At 44.1% G+C, this 15,460-nt stretch overlaps 1 protein-coding gene across 1 annotated transcript in view; it reads right to left on the bottom strand.

Annotated features, from left to right (window-relative positions):
• Positions 1-15,460, bottom strand: part of ERN1 (endoplasmic reticulum to nucleus signaling 1) — a 60,705-nt gene extending 45,245 nt beyond the window's left edge. Inside the window, exon 1 of the mRNA XM_083598622.1 lies at positions 14,957-15,460. Within this exon, the coding sequence (XP_083454748.1) occupies positions 14,957-15,046 (90 nt within the window). The 5' untranslated portion in view covers positions 15,047-15,460. The remainder of the gene's footprint in view (positions 1-14,956) is intronic.

Raw genomic sequence — 15,460 nt, 5'->3', positions numbered from 1 at the left:
TTAGACACAAAACGTTCTCCTCTGTACGGACTATCAGCAAATAAACAAACAATGAAGCATATGGGTAGTTCGCACTCCTGTGAAATAAATGTCACCCCTTCACCCAAGAAATTAAAACTTCGCTTATCCAATGGTGTTTGTTTTGGATAGGTGCCTATGCCTGAGATCTAGCCGACAATATTTGCTGCCAGAACGCAAGAACAGAAGTGGATTATTTTCCAAGAAACAGCCTTGAAATCAAGCAGCCCCTTAACTGTTCCAATGCTGGTTAATAACACATGAAATCTCACACATGTTGTGCACCTGTTGCATCGCGAAGAAAACAGGGTTTCGTTTCTTTTAACAAGAGTTTCCATTTGACAAGGGAAGTTTGTTAAACTGAGTTCGGAAAACTTAAACACGATATTTAGAATAGGTGTTAACTATTGCATAAATGTAATCCCACTTTGGGGTTTTTTAAAAAAAGGAAGCAAGCAGAAAGGAATTGACAGGGTTCCTCAATATTCTGTTGAGAAATATTCTCTCACTAGTATATGTTCAGCAACCAAAACATGCCTTTGCATGGCTGGAGTCCCTTCTGAGTTTTAATAAGATTATCCTGGGTGATATTTTAAATATAACTTCAACATGTGTCTTTTGCCCCTTTTGAAGTTAAATGTTTTGTGTTTTAAAAAGGAAGGGGGGTTGTAAGCAAGCCATATACCCCTTGCTCAAGAAACAAAGTGCAACTGTGATTATCTTCAATTTTTAAAACACCGAAAGGATTGTTTTGCATTCCTCGTTTTTTCTTCTCTAAAAACTAAATGATCAAGATCTAGCCAGCAGAGAACTGTCTCCACAGAGCCGAAGAAAAAAATGGTCTTACATGTTCTGGGCTGACAACAGCTTATCCCAACTATGAACAAGACAATTTCCTCTTTTTTAAAAAAAAAATGCTTTTTTCCATTACGTACAAATTTTCACATTCCGTTCAATTTACTTATACAATCAGTTGTCGGTTCCCCCCCACTTCCATGGTTCTGTATATTACCAATTATAAAGTCTTAAACAGCTCAATATATATATTTTCTTGAACTGCACAGTGCATTGCAGGTATTTTGAAGCAATCCGATTTTGTCCAGGAATGCTTCTAAGTGAATCCCTACCCTTCTAATTATACTTAGAAGTGAACATTTGTCTTTTAAACTACTCCTTCAAGTCTCCATAAGCACTATCACCCTGTATCATATCGGCAACCTGAATTCTTTGAAGAAGAGACTTCAGGATGAAAAAGCTTTGCGTAGGAGGGAAGGGAGAGGGCAAACAAGAACGAAGACCCTGTGTTGCTCAAACTTCTCCCTTCCTACTACATAACTGATTTTAGAGTTGCAACATTTTTCGAGGACGGGCAGAAAGGAGAACCTGAAAGGTTTTCCACATAATTCAATCCATAACAGGAAGCACAACTTCTGTTATCAAGAGAAAGAATATGAAAGGTTTGTCTTTTCGACACATGTCTTGAGAGGGAGATAGAAAACATAGAATTGCAGAACTGGAAGGGACCCTGAGGAGCATCTAGTCCAGGCATCCCCAACCTGCGGCCCTCCAGATGTTTTGGCCTACAATTCCCATGATCCCTAGCTAACAGAACCAGTGGTCAGGGATGATGGGAATTGTAGTCCGAAACATATGGAGGGCCAAAGGTTGGGCGTGCTGGATCTAGTCCAACCCCACTGCAATGCAGAAATACGCAGCTATCCCATACGGGAATCGAACTTGCAACCTTGGCATTATCAGCACCACACTCTAACCAAATGAGCTTATCCGGGCTGATATGAAGGTGCTTTCAGCCTTGGCCAAGACCAGCAGAGGCACAAAGCAACAGAGGCAGTCGGTTTTTACTTCTCATATCTCACAGGGTCTTCTCGTGCCTCAGAGAAGGCATTGAGAGTTTATTGAAGGGACATTGGGAAAGGGGGCTGCTAGCAGAAGGAAAACTAAAAAGCCCTTGTCCCAGAGCACACAACCCCTGATCTGCTCATGTGGCTTTGGGATTGAGCGACAGGCAGGAACTATGTTATATGTGTAAACCCCCAAATCATCCTTATGAAGCAAAGCGGCTTCAGAGTGAATGGAGATCTGATGGCAGGACGGGGAGGAGAGAATAGTATTTTCTTATATTGTATTTTATTTTCCTACAAGGAATCCAGGTTGCTGCAGTGACCAGAAGTGACATTCACCAATTCCATCTCATTAAAAAATATAATAAAATTCCAACCTTTAACATCAGAAAGAAACCTACCTAGCAGCACATTGTTCATGTGTTGAAACACTAAGCTGAGACTAATGTATTATTACACATTCACATGAGGCTGCCTTTGACAACTGTTTGCAAGTTCCACTTTAGCAATGCTGTTTTGCGGACATCCTTGCTGGATCTGGGCTTTAAAACTTGAACCTGTTTTCTTTACATCCATTCTTGATGTCTCAGTTAACAATAGGATGCCCTCAAATATTGTTGGTGGCCTAGGTTATAACATCACACACACATGGAGACCTGTTCTTGGAGACAGCACCAAAACCCTTAGACTTACTAAACCCCAAATGTATTTCAGAAGCGTTCTGAGACCTTCTTGGTGGGCTGACATGTGGTGATAAGGGTTAATGCTGGTGAGAACTGCAGTTTTAATGTTTTATAAGCCTGAAATCCTGTACTCACTTACTTGGTGGCCAGTGCCACTGAATGTAGTGGACCTTACTTCTGAGTAAACAGGCATGGGGTTCACAGCTGCAAACAAGCAAGTGTAGGTCACAGATTGCAATTTTAAAGTACACACACACATCCTGAAGTGTCACTGAATTCAATGAGACTTACTACAAACATCTCATTCACACTGCAATCCTATCCCTGCTTACCCAAGTGTGAGCACCAGTCATTTAGGCTGCAAATCCGCTCCACTTCCCAGTGGGGAGGAGCTGCGGTGGACTGCGTGGTCACCCACTCCCCACTGGGGGCGGGGGACTTTGTCCCCCGTTGCCTGGGGGATCCCAGCCATGTCAGAGCCCGGCCAGCCAATCCGCTGGCTGGGGGGGCGTGGCCGGGGCAGTTTAAACCGAGGAGCGAGCTTGGCTCGCTTCCTCAATCACCTGCCCTCCCTCCCTATTCACACGTTAGGCACTGGCCTTGCTATGAACTTCGGTTGGTCGCCTTAGTTGTCCGAGGGGCCTGGTAGGAATTTGGCAAACTGGCACTGGCCACTTGGTTTTCGTCTACCCCGTAGCAATCGTCACAACTTTGTTAGGGTTGCGGTTAGGCATTGTTTGACCTTGTGTGGGGGAGGGGAGGTGTGGCCATCACCTGCCCCTCCATGCTTAACGGTATTCCGTTAAAGGAATCTGGGGGTGTTGATCTTGTACGAAGCCCGGTCGGGGGCTAAAGCCTTGACACAACCCTGATGGGAACACCAGGGGGAGCTTGAGTTGGTTTGCATCGACAGGACTCCCCCTATCGGTGGTTTACCCTTACGGACTTCCTGTGCAGCGGGCAGGAGTCAGATATAGTCGGGTCCAAACAATGCCTAAGCCAATACCGCTCACATTCTGTAATTCAATAAAGTTGTGGCCAAATTTGCCCAATAACATAAACCTAATACAGTGGTACCTCGGGTTACATACGCTTCAGGTTACATACGCTTCAGGTTACATTAGCTAAAGTGGTGCTTCAGGTTAAGAACAGTTTCAAGTTAAGAACGGACCTCTGGAACGAATTAAATACTTAACCCGAGGTACCACTGTATTCTTATGGTGTGTTTTTTACTGTGTGTTTACTGAATTTTGCTAGAGGTACAGTGGTACCTCGGGTTACATATGCTTGAGGTTACATACGCTTCAGGTTACACACTCCACTAAGCCAGAAATAGTGCTTCAGGTTAAGAACTTTGCTTCAGGATGAGAACAGAAACCGTGCTCCGGCGGCGCGGCAGCAGCGGGAGGCCCCATTAGCTAAAGTGGTGCTTCAGGTTAAGAACAGTTTCAGGTTAAGTACGGACCTCTGGAACGAATTAAGTACTTAACCCGAGGTACCACTGTATCTGTGTCCTTGTGTGAGTTATTTTCCAATGAGGGGGTGGCTGCGGGGTCTCGACACGCAATTCCATGGACACTTACATGAGTAGAAGCCCCATCGAACTCCTTCTGAGTAAGAATGAATAGGATTGTACTGTAAGCATGCTTAAGTATTCTGAATAATGTTATGTATTTTCAAAAAACACAACCAGAGCACCTGGGACTGTGTAGGATAAACACTGAAATGAATATAAGAAATAATCAAAGCGGCTTGCCAAATGCTGGCACTTAAGTAAGGATATAATGGGCTAACCTTTGCCTAATGAGAGTTCGTAATGCTCCTTTTCTACAACATTACTAAAGACCCTGGAAGCAAATGTTCCGTCTGTTCTGCAACTTGGCCACGCCACAGCCACTGCTCCACTGGGAATAAACAGTCCTATTTGACATTTAGATAAAGTAGGGTCTAATTTTTATAGTAGCACGTTGAGGAAGTTATTTATCAAAGGGGCATTCATAACCTTTAAATGAAACCCAAGGGTGGGTGGTTTTTCAGAACTTTACCAAGTTTCATCATGTTCCTTGGAACAATTATTAATTTTTTTGTTTAAAATGTAAAACTTTGCATTTCCTTATTCCTTCCATCTGCAAATAAGCTACGAGTCTGCGAACATCCATAGCTTCTTCTATATACATATTTTTCAACTAATATCATGAGCTCAGTCTTCAAGTCATGGGCTTTTAGTGAGACAATGCACTGGTGATGAAAGCCTAAAACTCAGATTTTAGAAACCTAGAAGCCTCCATCCAGTGACCGAACTTTCACTTTTACAGGTGTCACATAATACAGTCGTACCTTGGAAGTCGAACAGAATCCGTTCCAGAAGTCCGTTCGACTTCCAAAACGTTCAGAAACCAAAGCGTGGCTTCTGATTGGCTGCAGGAAGCTCCTGCAACCAATCAGAAGCCGCGGAGGCCCCATCAGACGTTCGGCTTCCAAAAATAGTTCGCAGACTGGAACTGTCACTTCTGGGTTTGCGGCGCTCAGGAGCCAAAACGTTCGAGAACTAAGCTGTTCGACGACCAAGGTAGGGCTGTACTTCCTTGGTTGTTTTAAGAAATCCATCTTTTAGTGCTGCTGCAGCATCTACAGATTGGAACTCCCTGCCCATTGACATCAATGGGATTAAAACCTGGTTGTTTAGGCAAGCCTAAACAGACATGCAGAAATTGCAGGTGTTTTAATCTGCATTTAGCTTACTGTTGATTTTTATTAGATTTTTTTAAAAAGTACAAGTGCAACAAGACTGGACCATAGAGTATCCATAGATGTCTACAGTTAAAGTTTTGGCTAGGAAATTCCTATGGGGCTTATTATTCTGATTTCCCATTCTACTTGGCATTGCTGGGGATCATGCATAGCAAGTGCTCTAATCATTGAGCTACAGCTACTGTCTCCTATTTTGAGGACCAGAGGAGGAGATTGGAAGCATCTGCTTGTGATTCGAAAGTACCAATGGGTCCCTGTCATGTCTGAATTCAGGAAACTGTGGTTTATTAAAACACTGGTTTGAGAACAAGACAGGATCCGGACCCATGGTTTGACCTTGGCTTCATCTCACTAACCAGACTCTCCTGAATTCTGACATTATGAAGAACTGTGGTTAGTTCTACTTCAGAAGCATCCTATAAGGTGTGAAAGAAGTTTGGGGAGTGGAGGAGCCTACAAACCCAAGACTTACCATGGCTCATTCACACAGTAAAAAACCATCTGGTCCATGTCTATACAGTGGTACCTTGGTTCTCGAACTTAATCCGTTCCAGGAGTCTGTTCAACTCCTGAAACCTTTTGCAAACCAAGGTGCGGCTTCTGATTGGCTGCAGGAGCTTCCTGCACTCAATTGTAAGCCGTGTCGGACGTTCAACTTCCGAAAAACATTTGCAAACTGGAACACTCACTTTATTTGCGGTGTTTGGGAGCTGATTTGTATGACAATTAAGCCGTTCGGGAACCGAGGTACCACCGTATGTCTATTTTATCATTTCACTAAATTGTAATGCTTAGATTTTGAACATTTCAAAGTTTACATTTCGTTGAAGCATGAAAATAATAGGATGCTAACATTTTATGAGGACTTCTAAACCATTCTCATCAGTTTTAATCACGATGTCAAAATGGAGAATTGAAGTTTAGCATACCATGCTTCCTCTTATGCAAGCCACAAACATAGCAAGAGGCACAGAAAACCAAACCCTAACCAATTTCCTGGGATTGAAATAAAGCAAACTGTGTAAAGCATGTCAGGCATTTGTTCGCACAATTTTTTACTTCCCTGTGTTGGTTACAAGATCACATGCCATAGTTCTACTTCCAACATGTCTATGATATGAGAAATAAATGTAAAGCAGCATATATGACTGAAGGCAATCCTGTATAGGGAAGTTAATGTCGTACCTCGGTTCTTGAACGCCTTGGTACTCGTACGTTTTGGCTCCCAAACGCCATAAACCCATAAGTAAGTGTTCTGGTTTGCAAAAAAAATGTGGAAACCAAATATCCAACGCAACTTCCGATTGAGTGCAGTAAGCTCCTGCAGCCGATTGGAAGCCGCACCTTGGTTTTCAAACGTTTTCGGAAGTAGAATGGACTTCCAGAACGGATTACAGTGGTACCTCTAGATACAAACGGGATCCGTTCCAGAGCCCTGTTCGCATCTAGAAGCAAACGTAACTAGCAACGGCACGTCTGCGCATGCATACGTCGCTTTTCACCGCTTCTGCGCATGACGTCATTTTGAGCGTCTGCGCATGCGCAAGCGGCAAAACCCGGAAGTAACACGCTCCGTTACTTCCGGGTTGCTGCGGAGCGCAACTCGAACACGCTCATCCCAAAGCACATTCAACCTGAGGTATGACTGTACATTCGAGAACCAAGATACGAATGTAAAATGCATCTGATTAATCCTACATGGTGGCTTATCAAGGGATCAATACACCTCCTTTTTTGCTATCTGCCTGCCTATTTCTTTTATTAAGGTGTGGCATGGCCTTCATAGAGAAGGCAATTTACACTCATACAATACAAAAAGAACTAAAGCTACATTAAAAGCAATTTAAAAAATCAAAGAACCATGGGCTGGTTGGAGGGTCACATTCGTCACAATGTGCAGTTATTGTGGTGCAGAACACGTTTGAGGAACCTTTATCCCTCCAGATGTTGCTGAACTACTACTCCCAACATGCCTGGGCGGGAGTTGTAGTTCAGCAGCATCTGGAGAAACAAAGGTTCCGCATCGCAGTACACTGGTACCTCTGGTTACGTACTTAATCCGTTCCGGAGGTCCGTTCTTAACCTGAAACCGTTCTTAACCTGAGGTACCACTTTAGCTAATGGGGCCTCCTGCTGCCGCCGTGCCATCAACGCATGATTTCTGTTCTCATCCTGAGGTAAAGTTCTTAACCCGAGGTACTACTTCCAGGTTAGCGGAGTCTGTAACCCGAAGTGTATGTAACCCGGGGTACCACTGTATAGAATAATTTGAAGAAGGCAGTGTTCTCATAAGTTTTAGTAACTTAGTATTCTTTGAAGATTGATGTGGCATATCTTTCAAGGATAAATGGTACAGTACAATCTCATCTTGCATGGTAGTTACGTTTTGGGGGTGGCGCGTATATGCAAAAATGTGCACACTTGAATCGCCCCCTTGGAACCACCCTTGTGCAAATATCCTTAGCTTCTGGAGCTTGTGCACTGAGTGGGCCTTGCCTAGTAAGCTTAAAAGCGCTTTCCGCGCTGGAAAAACACAGTGCAAAAAGGAGCTGTTAAGCTCTCCAACTTGTGCGCAATTCATCTGCACGATTTTAACCGGCCAGCTTTCAACTGCGCAAGGTCGAAATCACGCAAGTTAACGACACATCAGATGTGATCGTACTGTACTTGTTTGCTCCTAAGCTTATTGTTCTAGCCAAAGGCCATGACAAACCAGCAGGAAAAGTATCAACAAAATAACACGGAACATGCAACCATAATACAAGCCAACATCCACGATTCAAGAAAGAGAAGACACCAGAGACACTAATGATCTCAAATCCAGCTTGATTTCAGATTCACCAAAATAATTTACTGCAATTTCATCCAATTCCTTTTTCCTGATTGATTGATTGATTGATTGATTTGGCAGCCACTGCATAGAGGGAGCCCCTGTGTGTGTTACAAAGCTATTATTGTATCGCAGAAGAAACTGAACCATTTCTGCCAGGGTGAAACCTGCTTTTTTGTGCAAACAAAGGGTTCAGAAAGTGATCTCTTGGGTCCCTATATAAGGGGCAGGCTAACAGATAACAAGTGGTCTTCCACCTGAGGTTGACCACAAATATCAATTTTCTGTGTGTATGGGATCTTGTTATAGCAGCCATCCATTCTGTACTTGATGGTCCCTAATCAAGAGGCCTATGATCTACACATGCAGTAGGAGGTGAAAGAACTCCTAGGTGATAGAGTGGCCTGTACCACTACAGACCGTTTATGTAAGGGTGCATTCACAAATGTTATTTTCCCCACTTGGAGACTAAAGTGGTACAGTCCATTCTAGCTATTCAGAACTCTACCATCTTACTTTGCTGACTGTTTAGAAAAGACCTAAGTCTTACCTAAATCCTCTTAAAATCAATGACAAATCACGACTAATGTACCATAGTGGTTTCAACAGGTGTAACTAGCTTACTGTTGGTCACTGGTCTACCAGTGCAAGTAAGTGAAAGCAGAAGCTTTAAAGGTTATTTTTAAAGGCTATAACAAATCTGAGGCAGCTTTGGTACCTGTTCTGCAATTTAGAATACACTGGCAGTTGTAATGAACTATTCAACAATGCACTGTTTACTACACAACAGCCATGTCAGAATCTGGCATGTCTAAAAATTTTTTTGAAATATTTCCTACCTCTTATCCTTCAGAATTCAATGCTTACAAACCAGAAGGCAATATAAAAAAGAAAAAGAAATATTTCAGACTACGATTTCAATATCAGAGTTGAGAGATATTCTACCAGATTGTCTACTTAATGTGACCTCCTATTAATGAGATGAAAATGTTGTTAATTATATGCAGAATCAAGTCTCCCCACTTCCCAGAGAGAACTGAATGACCAAACCGAGAGATCCAGAATTTATTTTAACATGGGACCTCCCTGACCCTGAGTGATGAAATCTGTTTTCTTAGTGCCTTCTTCCAGTAACTCCTGCAGTCAGGCTGGTGCCAAATGATGTATTGCTCCAATTTCCTTTGGACCACATCAGCAAGGCCGGGCATGGGCTGGGGATCTTGTCATCTGGGAAACCCAGAACCTCCATACACACTGCCCAGGCTTGCACCCCAGGGAGATCCCTGCACTGCTGCTAACACAGCAGTTTGGCCACATCCCGGGAGGCTCACTCCATTGTCTCTTGAGACAGACAGAGGCCTACAACATATTAATCTAACAAAATCTGTGAGAGCCTATATTCGTATCCACTTTGGACATCCTAAGCGTAGTAATTCATTTCTCCAGTGAACAAGTGAAGGAAAAAAGGAGGGGCAGACGAGGGTGGCATAACAGCAAAAGACCCTCTCCCAGGGTGCTGTTTTGAGGAGGAAATATTGCCTGAATCAGTCCTGTAATTAAATGCAATGAAGAAAGTAAAATGCTAAATGTATTAACTCCTAATCTAAACCTTCATCTGGCTTTCTTTGTGTGCCCCAATATCTTATTATCTGGAACAGAATGTAGGGTCAGACTGTACAAGTCACACTTGCTAATATTTTACTGAATCCTGCCTCATTTAACTTTGACGAGACCAGAGCAATACATGTTTCAGTGGGCAGATGAAACATATACTGTATCGTGTTCCTGGCAACTTATCGCTGGACATATGGGAAGGCAAAACATTTGAGAGAGCTTCCGCACAATAACAAAGCAACTAGCATGATCATCATATATGCCCTATGATTCATTGAGCTTATTTTGTCAGCAAGTGCTCTAATTACATTGCTAGGTTACAGCCTGATAGCATGCATAGGTTTTAGAAAACAAGTCACTAAAGCATGTTTAATGGAGTAGAGGGAGCTGTTATTTCTGCATTATTATTTCTATTTAAAAGGAAGCAGGGGGGAAACCACACTTTTCAAGTAAAAGCAAAAATATAGCTGAAGTTACTTTTGGTCTACAATAAATCAAACAATTCTAATACATTACCTGTATTTTCAGCCCCACTGAATATTAGTTGCACTTATTTATTCCATTTGTATTCTGCTATTTTACATGGAGTTCATGAAGGCCTACAAGGCCTACATGGGGTTTGCCCAATTTATCCTTTTGCTTAGAGACAGTTTGCACCCAGTGACATTCCTGGTTGGACAAGGATTTGAAGTCAGGTCTCCCCTGTTCAGGCCCACTACACTAGGAACCATTTTTTAAACCAAACATCCATATGGGGTCAAATAAATACCATATATTTGTGAAGTGGGAGTACTGCTGCAGAGACCCACCTTAGATCAGGCCATGACCTGGTAGTACGTCCATTCCAACCCATCTGCTATAACAATGCTGGCTGGCTGTGTGTGAATTCCATCCTTTAATAATGTATACTTTTTTTTACCTTAAGCTTCCCCCCCCCAATTAATATTTTTTTTATTATGCATACTACAAAGGTGAACCAGACGAGTTTTAGAATATCCCAAGTTTGGCCCTTTCGGAGGGTGCACACTGCACATTCTGGCACTATTTGCACAAATTCAGTGAAAATATACAAGATAAATAGCACCCTTTGGTATAATCCCTTGCCGGGTGCTGTGGCTTTGACTGCAAAAAATAGCACTCTAACATACCCTACTGCTTCCAGGCTTTCTCAACAATGCCCATTAAAAGGGTTCAGGGCTAACTCTCAATAATTTCTGTCTCAAGAGACAACAGTATGATTTTTATGACAAGACAGGACAATTTAATTCCGCTACTTTTTTTTTTTTTACTTCAAGAAAGCATAACTAGCTCTTATTTTTCCCCTCTGTAATGCTAGAAATGCATCAAGTTTGATCAATGTTTATTTAATTCATCGTCCGCAACACAAATAAAAAAAGCAAGAAAATTAGCATAATATTTTTAGGACCCACCTTATATTTGTGACTGTAAGTTGGTTTTAATATTGTGTTTTTAATGTTGTAGGTCTTCAGGTGAATTATTAACAACAACAATTCAATGCAAGGATTTAAAAAGGAGAAAAGGTGAAACCCAAGTATGATTTTAGATATTTTCCCCCAATTTGAAGTCCTTGTTTTGAAAATCCTTGGTATTACAAATATTATGGCAACACTCTGTTAAGCATGATTATTTTGAAAGAGGAAGGGGGTGAATAAGAAATATAATAATTTAGCCTCTCTTACCTCACTCATAATATCATACATGTATACCAGTACAAAAGAATGCTGCATTTTTTTATTTAAAAAAAAACCTGACCTTAAAAGTTCCTCTCCTGAATGTGAATATAACCCATATTCCAAGACTGGGTTTCCTAATTATGTTGTCATTATAAGCAGGAAGACTGAAAAGGAGAATCTAATACAACTAGTTGCTACCATACCAACCTGAAAAAAGATGCACATAACTTCTTTTTAGTACACTTCTATATCAAAAATGGTCTAATGAAATACACCACTATGCTTCTTAGTTTGAATCTCATAAAACAGTGTCATTTTATCAACAGATTTTAAACATATGAACGTGCTATCTCTAGACATGTGCAGAGCAGTAATGCGGGGGAACCCCTATAATAATTTGAAATAATCTTACACTAGGTATATATTAGCGGCTTAAAAGGCAGCAAGGTCATTTCCCTGCAGACCACTCCCTTGCAAGTAGCATTTACATGCTGTTATAAGGTAAAGGTAAAGGACCCCTGGACGGTTAAGTCCAGTGAAATGCGACTATGGGGTTGCGGCACTCAACTCGCTTTCAGGCCGAGGGAGCCGGCGTTTGTCCACAGACAGTTTTCCGGGTCATGTGGCCAGCATGACTAAACCGCTATACCTATTTATCTACTTGCACTGGCGTGCTTTCGAACTGCCAGGTTGACAGGAGCTGGGACAGAGGAACGGGAGCTCACCCCATTGCGGGGATTCGAACCACCGACCTTCCGATCAGCAAGCCCAAGAGGCTCAGTGGTTTAGACCACAGCGCCCCCTGCATCCCCATGCTGTTATACACACTAGAGAGGGGGGCAGCGAGGTCTTTACTCAATGCATGTTACCTGTTCGGATTCCCCACCACTGTAACTCCCCCCCCAAAACTCCTAATTAAGCTGCCACCCACGTATGTGCAATGGCTGTCTCCAAGGTACACACTTCCAGTTCCAGCTTCATTGTGAAGTGATCGTGGCTTAAATTTACCTTTCGGATTGAAGCCAGGTTTAAGGGGAAACGCATCAAACGGCAATATTTCTCAAGAAACCACACAATAGTTTGGCATTCTTGTAGGGAATGTTGCGTCCCGTATAAACGGATTCAAAAGCCAGCGGTGGGAGCACGCTGGAGCTGGATTAAGAATTAGCATAGTGATTAAAGTGTCAGACTAGAACCTGGGAGACCTGGGTTCAAATCCCCACTCGACCATGTAGCTCACTGGGCGACCTTAAGCCAGTCACTTTCTTCTCTCAGTGCAACAGAGTTGTTGTGGAGATTAAGTGAGGAGGAGAACCATTTACACTACCTTGAGGTGGAACATAAATGCAGTAAATAAATAAAAACGGTACTTTGAACACACAGCCTTAGTCTGCATTACTAGTCAACAAAACCAAGCTCAGCTGGAAACCAGATGCTCTTTCCAACTTCCCATATTATCTCTGCAGCTATATAAAACAACCCTGGAGTAAGCCAGATAGTTCAAGAAGAGGTTCTTGAGTAATAACCCTTTCACTGCAACATGTGCTGGCTACAGTGCAATAATGGCTGAATATACACGTGAGGATGAAGGCCTAACAAGCTTCAAGAGAGACTTTGAAAACAGTTTCAGTGTTAGTTTTTTCCGACTGCAGGATGGACAGTTAGGTGGGACAACCCCACAAGCAAGAAATGTTGCATGCGTGTTGATTCTATAGAGCAGTAAAGACCAAATGAAAATTAGCAAACAGCTGTATTTAAAAAAATGATAATGCAAAAATAGCCACTTCGTAACTTCTCACGTTTTTTGACAGTGCTTTGATCAGAACCAGTCATTTCTGTTACTATCCTGTCACTACAGATGAAAAAGATGTGTCCTTATTATAGTACTTCTATCTCTAAATATTAATATAGTGCTGGTGGTATTGTTCACACAGCCGGTACTCCAGTTAAGACTGAAAAGCAACTTATGCTGCAAAAAATATTATACTTTGGTTCAGTTATTGGTCAACCAAAAATAGTTTGTAACCGTAGAAAATAAGATGCAGAAAAAAATGATGACAATGTCTCTATAGTCAGGTGTGACAAATACTGAAACCAGCAATTACTCAAGTGCATTCAACTGAGCAGTCTTCTACAACAATAAAAACACTGGTAGTGTTTTCTGTTTTGATGCAAATGTGCACCTTCATCTGAATTCACCAAAAGGAGTTTTGCCCACATGTTTCTAGAATTGAGAACAGCAGCAGCACAAGTCACTCATAAGTTTTCAGTTTCCTATGTTAATTTGAAAAGTTGGGCCCATGGAGAGATACACGGGGCTTCAGAAACATGGCACTCAAGTCACTACTGCACAGCAAATCCAGAGAGCGCCGATGTGGTGAAAATTATCTGACTTCACCCCTAAATGGCAACAGACCCCCTAGACTTGAAAGGAACCCCTACAAAAAGCACGCCAGCCTCCAATGGAAGAAGATGAGCAGGGCAACTCTCCCAAGAGATCATCGTCTTCCAGCAACATTGCCTCCAATGCCAAAGATGGCGAGATGTCTGGGGCATCTCTTACTCACCCGTGACCCCAAATCCTCCGTGTGGCATGGCAGGTAGAGGCGTTTGGCCTCCCGAGCCGGCCTCCCGATATAAGGGGTCCCTCATGCCCCCCTGAGGAGGCTCTGGAGAAAGGGAGTTCAATGTGGCATACAGGTGCCCGCTAGAAAAGGCAGAGGAACAGGCCACAGGATGCCACCATACTTCAAAGCCGAACGCCCAGGTGCTGCTCTGCTTCCAACAAGTGCCCATCCTTAAAGAATTGGTTCCGAAGAAATCGACCACACCCCTCCCCACAGCCTCTTTCACTTCCAAGGAAACACAACAAGCGGGTAGAAAGAGGACCTGTCCAAGTGACACCAACACAAAAACCCCACACATATACTAAGTAAGAGAACATCAGCTTTGCCACACACCCCGTCTCCCGCCACTGTTTTCTTCCCAACCCCATAACACCAACGTCTCACGGCAAGTGAAACTAATCGGCAGAAAACGCCACCCGGAGAATGAGGCAATGCCTGTGCTTTCGTTAAACGAGGACAATATTCAATCGTCATAATAATACAGAATCGGTTTCCAAACAATAACCCCGAAGGGCAGTTCCCACATCCTCTGCCCACCTCACCTGCAACGAGGGCGAACTCTAGGAGCGCAGGTGGGGCAAATATCCCCATCATTTGCCCTCCCTTCTGCGCTCTAGGGGGCGCCAGCAGCGGCAGGGGGGTTTAGCGCCCGAGTTTCCCCGCATCTCTCCCCGACGGAGAAAGTACCTGAACCCCGCTTTGCGCCCCCCTGGGTTATGTTTGGGCCCCCCCACCATGCCCGTGAAAGGGCGAGAAGAAGCTAGGAAGCCTTTTCGGAACGCCTCTCTCCGCCTCTCCCCTCAACCCCAACCCACCACCGCGCAGCTTCGCCCCCTCGCCCCCGGGAAAGCGGAGAGCCCCAGCCACGCGCCCTTACCCGGGGTCCCAGCCAGAGCAGCAGCCACAGAGCGGCCAGGCGGAGGAGAAGCCCACTGGACGCCGCCGCCACACGCTCCCGACGCGCCATGGCTCTCTCGACGCCGCTCCCGGGCCCCGGCGCAGCGCCCGCCCGGCTCGGCAGCCTCTCGGGCCGCCCCTGACTGCGGCGTGTCCGGCCTTCCTCCTCCGGAGGCGGAGCCTCGCCTCGCTCTGCCTTCCGCGTCAAAGGAGGAAGGGATGGAGAGGCGCGCGGAGGGTCGGGCCGAGGCTGTCGGGGGTTGCCGGGGGACTGGCACCGGCTGGCACTCAGGAGGCGCCTCCAAAGCCCTGCGCGGAGGAAACCCTCGGCTTTATGAAACGGAGAGGCCAGAAAGAGGAGGGCCGGCCTTCAGCGGCTTCCCCGCCTTTTCCCTGCTGGCAACATGCCTGGCAGGGAGGGAGACACACAGTGCGCGTGTGTGTGTCGCATATAGATCATGCCCTCCGACTTGTTTCCCCGAGG

This window comes from Podarcis filfolensis, assembly GCF_964270895.1.
Source record: "Podarcis filfolensis genome assembly, chromosome: 2".
Lineage (NCBI taxonomy): Eukaryota > Metazoa > Chordata > Lepidosauria > Squamata > Lacertidae > Podarcis > Podarcis filfolensis.
Note: the sequence above shows the minus strand (reverse complement) of the source record. Positions and strands in the feature narration are given on the sequence as shown.